Below are 9,228 nucleotides of genomic sequence, written 5' to 3' on the forward strand. Positions count from 1 at the left end.
TGATGACTCGGTTAGTGCGGAGACACCCAGTGACTCCGTAGCTGGCTCCTCGAGAGTAGGCGCTAGTTATCGGGTATAGAAACAATTACGCCTGTTGACGCACGAGACTCATGCCACGAGTAGCCGTGGCCCTCAATAGCCTTATTCTTCCTTCTTCTTCTTCTTATTTGTAAATTTTATGGCACCTAATCTTCCTCAAGATCACATAACGGCCAAGAACAAGTCGAATATAATAAATACAGACTCAAACGATTCAATCCAAACTCGGCGCTGATTGAATCAGCAATCTTCAAAAATTATTCAGGACAAAACACGTCCGAACATGTCCACGGTCTCGACGAGACTTGCCCCCAGTAGCCGTGTCAAATTAAAATAGAAATAAATAGTAATTAATTATTTCGTGAATGGATATCCATATGTCAAACGCAGTGCACGGGCACTGCGTTTCAAGCATGCCCGGCGCCGGGGATCGACTCGCAACGGTGGCGGGATTCGCGTCCGCTTCTCCCACGTTGCAAGGCCGGCCAACTTCGACTCCCCGGCTAAAGTAAAAGATAATCGCATGCTTTAATGGGCTTGGAACCCTTAAAGGGGGGGGGGGTCGTTCGGCTGATTCGATTCGGAGTCGTAGGTCAATGGGACCCCTTCGAGACTGGAATACGATTGGGTCTGATGATCGATCGAATGATGCTTTCGCTTGAACCGTGACTGACCCATCTCGCGAAAACCCTTCGCGAATGGATTGTTATTGATTTTCAACTTAGTAATGTTCTCGTTTTGGTATGCCGTCACCGCGATAAATTCCGTCTCCTTAAAAGCGAACAACGCGGTTGAATGAGTAAAGAGCTCGTTGTAGTTCTTCGCATCGAAGCAACGAACTATCCAGATCCTAGAAACGTATTTGTGCATCGATGTTAATACCACGTTATTATTGGGGTCGTTGATGTTGTACGTGAGCTTCAATTTATTGAAACTGATCGGATTGTCCATCCAGTGGCTCCCTGTTGCCGGACTCTTGGGATGCTTATAAATCCTATAGCCACAGGGCTGTTGCGGTTCTGCCGACCCCACGAAACTCCAGCCACCCATATTGCTGTTCTCGCCCCCGTTCTGGTATCCACAGTACTTGTGGCGGCGATCGGAGGCCGGTGCTATCTTCATGAGGACATAATAATTCTCACGTTTCTCCAAACCGTTTACGTTTATTTGAACGGACGGGAACATGCACCGACCGCTCTTGGTAATTATCATTTCTGATGTATTATTCTCGTAAAATTGCTGCCAGAGGTTTCGATTAAGCAGCTCCACGTTGACTCCGCGCAGCAGTGGGGGTTGAAATACCCATTCGCTTGAATGCATCTTCTCACCTAATTCGCGTTATAGAGCGATCGATGACTGCGCGAAGAGTGGCGATGCCAGTTGCATATTCAGTTCCAGGAGCATCAATGCGTTGTTTGGATCCTGAAGAAACACCTCCGATGATCGACGTTTCTCTTCCAACACCGTCGGTGTAAGGTATAAGGCAAACACGAAAATGGTCAGAACGAACGTCGAAATCACGTGCAGTTGTAGAATAAAACTGGGACGACCGGTTCTCGCCTACCAGTGACCTACCACAAAACGGGATCAGTGCAATCCGCCGAAACTAGGCGAACTATATGTGTCGTCGGTCGTTCGGCGCCAACACATGACACAACTATGTGTCCATGAACCTTTTGTCCTTTCTGCCGCGATTCACAAAAAGTAATATATAAAGTAAACAAATAACGTCCACGTGATAATTTTAAATGCCATAATCACACTAATCTACTGAGCCAGTTAAAATAAATATTAACTTATTACGCGTTGTTAATCCATTAATCGTAACTTTCTTTTTCTTTAACCCTTTAAGGGCCACATATCAATCCCGTTGGAGTAAAATGTTATAATTTATAAGGTAGTCTTAAAAGACGTCCCTGATAAGTTTTTATTTTTATTTTTTTTTTGTGCATAATTATGTACACAGGCCCCTAAAGGATTAAAAATGTTCAGATACTGTCTGTTCCTTTTCCGGGTAATCTCAGTAGACACCCTGCACTTCTTCAAGCTTCTCATATATTATATATATTTGCCTTTCCGCTGAATTTCGATCAGTCGAACTCAAGATATTAAGATTCTCTAATGATTCGATAATATTCCAACTACGTTCAGACGAGGAAATTATTAGATTAATGTGTGTACAAATGGTAACAACTAGCTTCTATTATGTACATTTTACATTAGTGATATATATTAGCGATATTTAGACCCCGATAAAAATATGTGCACGGAAAGAACGGTTTTGCTGAAGTATCTAAAAATTTAGCTAAATATACAGATCTGAAAATAATTTTGTTACACCATTAGAATAATTATAGTAATTCGCTGAAATATGATGATTCTGTAAAAAATTTTGACATTTTAACAATCAGTTTAAGTTTTACATAATTATTTTGATGGACCAACAAAATTATTTTCAGATCTGTATTTAGCTAAATTTTGCGATACTTTGGGTACAAAATGCGATTTTGTGAAGCGCGAACGAAAGCCAGAGGCTTGCATCAGAGTTTCTTATTCACGCATCATGGAAATGCACGCCCTTAATTTACACATACGGAAAAAACGGTTTTCTGTTTAAAAATAATTTTGTTGCACCATTAAAACAATTATAGTAGGTCGCTGAAGCATGATAATAATGCGGTAAAAATTTCGATATTTTAGTAATCAGTTTGATTGTTTTACATAATTATTTTGATGATGCAACAAAATTATTTTCAGATCTGTATCTAGCTAAATTTTTTTATACTTCAGCATAACCGTTCTTTCCGTGCACCATTCTTCTGTACACTCTTTACAAATATAGAAAGAGAATATCGAAAAATAAAAATGCGTTAAGTCATTACAATGTTAAATTTACGTAAAAATCTATGTACACGGGGAATCTCGAGATTTTTCTCTTTTTTTCTCTCTCTCTACGGTAACGAAAACTCACGTGTTTTCACGTCAAACCGCGTGTTACAATATCGTATTAAAACTTATAATAAACGGCTGTTTCGGCCGAACTTCAACCGATGACGTAATGTGCGCCTTTAAATATCAAAATAAAAATACATAATTATACTCAATGTATACAAAATAGAAAACAACAGACGTTTAGCTTGTACACGTAAGTGAATCTCGCGTATAATGTATATATTATAAATGTGTACTTAACGCCTTTTTTTGCCTTTTTTGAAAATTACATTTACGTGGTATCATTAACAAAACGATATTTTCACAAGCTCGGACTATTCAGTATATCCGCTGTAATCTACTTTTTATTAAAAAGTACTCTTTTGTGAACTATTCATTATCATATACTGTAGGTACCAATAAATTCTAGATTTAATAAAAACACAAGATAAATGCTATCATTTATCAAAACTCATTTAACCGATAAGCTTAAAGATGCAATTAATTATATGGATTTAATTTTATTGTCGTATACAAATTATCGAATTCTCTAATAAAAATTCAACAAATTTAGATTTTGTATTAATCATTATGTCCAATACAAAATCTAAATTTGTAGAATATAAAGTTTATCTTTATTTTGCATATACCAGAAAAAAAAAATATCTTATTAATTATTTCGGTTCGTGTGGAGGGATATTATTTAAATTTCAGATCCAATTAAGGTATAAAGGTACTAATACCCGGATCCTTAAAACTAGGTAAAAGTACCAATGCCTGGACACGTATCTATGTCTGGATACCTTTAAAAAAATATAAATTTATAGAAATAAACGTTTGGATACCATATAACTAAAGTTTCAAACTACAAAAAAATATATTTTTGTCTTTGATTTTAATTCGCGTTATACTTATAAATAATAAAGGTGTCCAGATATAGGTACATGTCCGGGTATTGGTACTTTTAACTTAATTTCTAAATGTTGAACAAGACATAATATATTAACTTCTTAATGGCCAGTTAAGAAAATATTCGACTTCGAGGATGCAACGCGTAAAATTCGACTAACCGCATAAAAAATTTTTTAAAAGTTTTAGACGTTTTGATAGGAGTTCCGTTTTTAGTAGAACTCTAAGAATTCTAAAAGGAATTTCTATGATCGAAAACGATCCGGTCACTAGTTAAGAAGACATTCGACTTCGAAGATCTGCCGTAAACGTCATTTACGTAAGTTTTAATAATTTTTTTCAATGGATTTTTTTGGCACAATTACCAGAACTATCGCTAAAAAGTATCAGGAATTATAGAACTCGACTGTATGCGAGAAGAACTCTCTTTTATTCTTTATCTGCTAGAAAATGATCTGCTACGGGAAGTTAGCAGATCATTTTTTCGATCGACTGTTTTTTGGGTAAAATCATCAGAACTATTACTAAAAAGTATCAGGAACTATAAAACTCGACTGCATGCGACAAGAACTCCCTTTTATTTTTGATCTGCTGGAAAATGATATAACTTCACCGAGATCAAAGCAAGTCATATAAATCAAAAAGATATATTTCGTACATCATACGATCAGTAGAATAATGCGTATAACATGTAACAACACAGTCTTAAGAAGAAACAGATGACATTAGCGTTACACATCGACGTCATAAATGGACATAAAAAATTAGAAAACCAATAAAATGCAGAAATGAAAAAAATCACAAATAGTTTAAAAAAATTTAAAGTAGACTTAAGTTCGTTGTTAGGTGCTTCTTAAGTGTGTTAATTTTTAGAAGAAAAAGCCGGTTATCTTTATATAAATTTAAATAAGTTAAAACTAAAAAAAAAAATAATTTTTTAAATCTGACGATAGAATCATTAGTTATTTATATTTCTGAAAAAGTATTTCTAGAAGATTTTCCTTAATATTTTATTACTTATATGTTTTCTTTATATTTATTTATACACATGTTATTTTCTTAAAGAAAAAGGAACACATATGTACGAGTCAAGAAATATCATTTCATACGAGAGCGTTTCATAGACTAAACTGATTTTTAATTTTTACCATATATCTAACTAACTTCAACATTTTTAATTGTCATACGCGCTGCGTGTTTTAACTTAAAAATAAGTTTAAATTTAATAGTCGAAGGAAGAAAATAGAGCCGTACGACATGATATGTTGGGTAAAAAATTATACGTATATCCACATTTACATACATCCAAAAAAAGTTTAAGTAATAAATAAAGTAAATAAACCATCCCTCTCTCTTTGTTTTGCTGAGCAGTTTTTCAAACGCTTGTTAACGCGATTTCTGTACCGCGCTTAGTATTTAACCGTCTACAATAGAAGACGAAAATAATTGTAACAATCGTTATAACAGATAAATCAGAAATATCGAACTGGTTTAAAGTAAATGAAGCCGAAAGCGAAGCAACGTGCGACGTATATGTAATAAAAAATTTAAGTTATTTGTTTGAAGTCAACGTATAAAGAGAGAGAGAGATTGTATAAGTACAGCCATCTATGGCGTTCGTCTTGCGGTAGGTCGGAACGCGCGAATGTTTATGCGCGAAATAGGTCCCGACCGCGTAGTAATCCAGGCGTTCGAGAACGGCCGAGCGCGGGCTTCCCGCGCGCTTGCGTGGGCATGTTGGGAGGGGCGCGTAGCCCGGACGAGCGAGCATTCGTCTCCCAGACATGATACCTGTATGATACCTCGTGCGTGATACTTAAATTTCGATACGTAATTGCGTCATCCTTCTGCAGTAAATTTGTGCGGTCGCTGAAAACTGCCTCTTCGTGTGCAGTAATAATATTACTATTTATCGTATAAAATCGACGAAAGATACGGACAACTACGATCGTCACCAAGAGGAAGCCAGTGAGATACGTCCCGGCGAGCCATGCCGGCACGTGGAACGAAGGAAGGCAGCCATTTTCTGGAACGTTCAAGAAAGCCTTTTCGACAGGAATTAAAACGCCCTTTCGAAGTCTTGGATAAATGAGAGAGATAAGGCTTGGGAATTTCGATATATACTCGTTGTGTGAACATCCTATGTGATGTTATCGTCAATCAAAAGGTAACCTGTTTAAATATACTCGAGTGAAAACGTTAGACTCTCCATTACAGAAAGTGAACGTTAGACATTCGTCTACCGTTACGAGAGAAATAATCAATCCTCTCAAGGGTATTCTCTGCTATTACAGCTTGCAGAGATTACGAGAACAAGTGAGAGGACGACTTCCTCGCCTTTTGAAAGGACATTAAAAAATTCAGTTCGAGTCTAATTATAATACTGAGCTCAGTCTAAAGTAAAGTAAATAATTAATCCTTCGGTTGCAACCATTTTCGTGACAAATAAAAAACCTTTATTTCTTTCTTTTGCGCGTATATTTCATTATAATTGATTATACAATAATCTTTATCGTTTATGAAGTTAAGTTGATGGCATTCGTTACATTCACTTGTATTACAGACTAAATGAGAATGCGTTCATTGCGGATTATATTAATCGTTTCTTGCGTTGTAATAAAACTATCGAGTAAGCGTTTCCGTGCGTTGCTATAAAGTTCTTACTCAATTACTTTATAATATCGAGTAACTGTTTCCCTGCGTTACTATAAAAATTCTTATTCAATTACTTTATAATCTTCTAATAATTATATTGCGAATTACGAGTTGTCTAGTATTACGTTCATGCTAAAGTGAATTAATGTGTCAATTGAAAACCGAAGGCCTATGAACATAAGAAATCAAGAAATTCTTATAGTTTATTTTCTTTTACTTACTATATAATTTTGCTGAAAATGAGTCATTCGTTCAAGAACAAACAGTCTATACTGTAAATCGTAAGAGGCCAATTAAGATTAATTATTATTAAAACTCAAAGATTGATACATTACTTCAATGACTATTTAAATTATGTTTGCATTGAATTTTATATGCTGAATGATTTGCGTGAATAATTGAACAATCCTTTCTTGATATTACGTTATCTGTTTCATTTTGACTACGTCAAGAGAAAATATGAGCTTACCTATTATTACCATTCTTTTGATAACGAACCTGATTACATAACAAAGAACTGCTTCAGTGAATGCAAATATATTTTGCCATAATTAAAAAGAAAGGACTGTTCTCTAATAACCATTTATTTGTTTCCTTTTATGTATTTAATACATTTATTGTATTTCTATCGTTTTTTATATTATCTATGTACAATTTTGTTCACGAATACTGGGAAGGTTTTAGGGCAGTTTCCCTTCTCCTATGCAACAAATGTTGGTATTTTGTATAGTTTTTTGTATAGTTCTGCCCATTCTAAACTTCTTATTTTTGAATTACATATAAATTACGAAACGCAATCTCTCTCTCTCAATAAACGGATCTTTATTATTTATTCCTTCCTCATCTAATTCTCGAGATCAGGCTTGTGCGCAGGCTTGTGCAAACATTATTAAAAAAAAATAGGACACGTGATTTCAGATCACATATAAAATAAGCAGAAAACAGTAACCCTTTCACCAATCTTCGTCAATGTCAAAACAACCTTCTTTTAATGTTGTCTGGGTAGACATACTAAAATCAAACCAGTCATTCTTGACCGTTTTATGACTTTCCTTTGAGAGTTTGAGAGATTCAGTATGCTCGTCATCTCACGATAACATGCAAACACCTGACACAGTTCCACTTAATGTAAAGTGGCCGGTCTACACTCGTTGGTTCTTCAGTGGAATAAGTCAGTAGGCTTAGTCCTCTTAACCCTTTCAGTCCCATAATTAAGGGAATAGCCAAATATCTACAAAACGCATTGAGTATATGGTTTTCGGGGTCGCTGATTACCAATCTGAAATCAGATTTTTAAAATTCAAAATGGCGAATCCAATATGGCGCACGAATTTGTAAAAATTAAACGGATTTTCTTGAAACTTGTTACTCGGAAGTTTTCGGGGTCGCTGATTAGAAATCTGAAATCAGATTTTCAAAATTCAAAATGGCGAATCCAATATGGCGGACGAATTTGTAAAAATCAACCGGATTAATTTTGCCTATCTATATATCACGCCGGATGGCGCCGATCTATATATCACATGTCTATTGTTTTGTGTACAACAATTTTAATGTGCGCCAGTGCGCACTAGTGCGTCCAATTGAATTCGCTATTAGTAATATAGAAGAACAACTGTTAGAAACTGTAAGAGACAGATATTATATGTTATTGCTTGATTACAGGTAGTAGGTGAAATCTGTCGTCTCTTGACAATTCTTTTAAAATAGATGTATGCACATAAAAAAATTTTATTCTACTGCCAAGAAAAGCGAATACTCGGTTTACTTTTTCCCTCGTAATAAATAATGATTATTTTCAATAAAGAATACTTTCTTGGTAATAGCCTTAAAATATACTTGTCACAAATTTTAGAAAAACTCGTATAGTTAAAAAAAGAATTTATATTTTCTCGAAGAATATTATATAAAAATAAATTTAAAAAAAGTCAAAGTAAAAAAAGTAAAGAAGTCAAAGTAATAAGTAAATCAAATTCTTACTGAATTTAATATTCTTCACTGAAGTATTAAAGTATTAAGATTTAGAATATATTTTGAATGAATTTGTTACTTATGACAAACTTACGATAAGATTGTGGATATATAAACTAATAAATTATTTAAAATAAGTGATACTTACCTATTTAATTTAAGCACACATTTTTTTTGTGTACAAAAATTTATTCTAACAAAGTAAAATTTACTTATTTCAAGTAAATGATGAGTGCATTTTTAGACTATTTATCAATGAAAAATTTTTTGGTGGTATACAATAAAACAATTGTTAGTATACAATATATGTCTTATAGAGTATTAATACACACACACACACACACACACACACGCACGCACGCACGCACGCACGCACGCACGCACGCACGCACGCACGCACGCACGCACGCACGCACGCACACACACACACACACACATTTGGACTTGAACTTATTGAGGGGAGTGTAATTATGGCTCTATATGTTGTATCTTATATGCTATATTGTACCTAAGAATGTTCAGAAATTCATTCTTGTACTAAACATTTTAGCATCTTTTGTATTCCCTTTGTGTATAGTTTTACATTGTACTTTTCAGATTCCTGGTCTAAACGATGTTTCTAAACTTAAGGAAGATTACATTAAACAGTGTAAGGAACTGAAAGTGACTATTCAGCCGTACGTGATCGTTGTTGGACCTACACTGCACGAAATAAGCACTTCT

The 9,228-nt window shown here is 34.8% G+C and overlaps 1 protein-coding gene across 1 annotated transcript; it reads right to left on the bottom strand.

Moving 5' to 3' along the window:
* Positions 1–585: 585 nt before the first annotated feature.
* LOC112452618 (T-box protein 2-like) lies at positions 586–1,377 on the bottom strand (the record flags this gene model as incomplete). The annotated part of the gene is made up of 1 exon (XM_025012910.1): positions 586–1,377. A coding segment is annotated over one exon (792 nt), but the record flags the coding sequence as incomplete, so codon positions are not given.
* Positions 1,378–9,228: the final 7,851 nt, after the last annotated feature.

This window comes from Temnothorax curvispinosus, unplaced genomic scaffold (assembly GCF_003070985.1).
Source record: "Temnothorax curvispinosus isolate PA1 unplaced genomic scaffold, ASM307098v1 QBEX01003531.1, whole genome shotgun sequence".
Taxonomy (NCBI): domain Eukaryota; kingdom Metazoa; phylum Arthropoda; class Insecta; order Hymenoptera; family Formicidae; genus Temnothorax; species Temnothorax curvispinosus.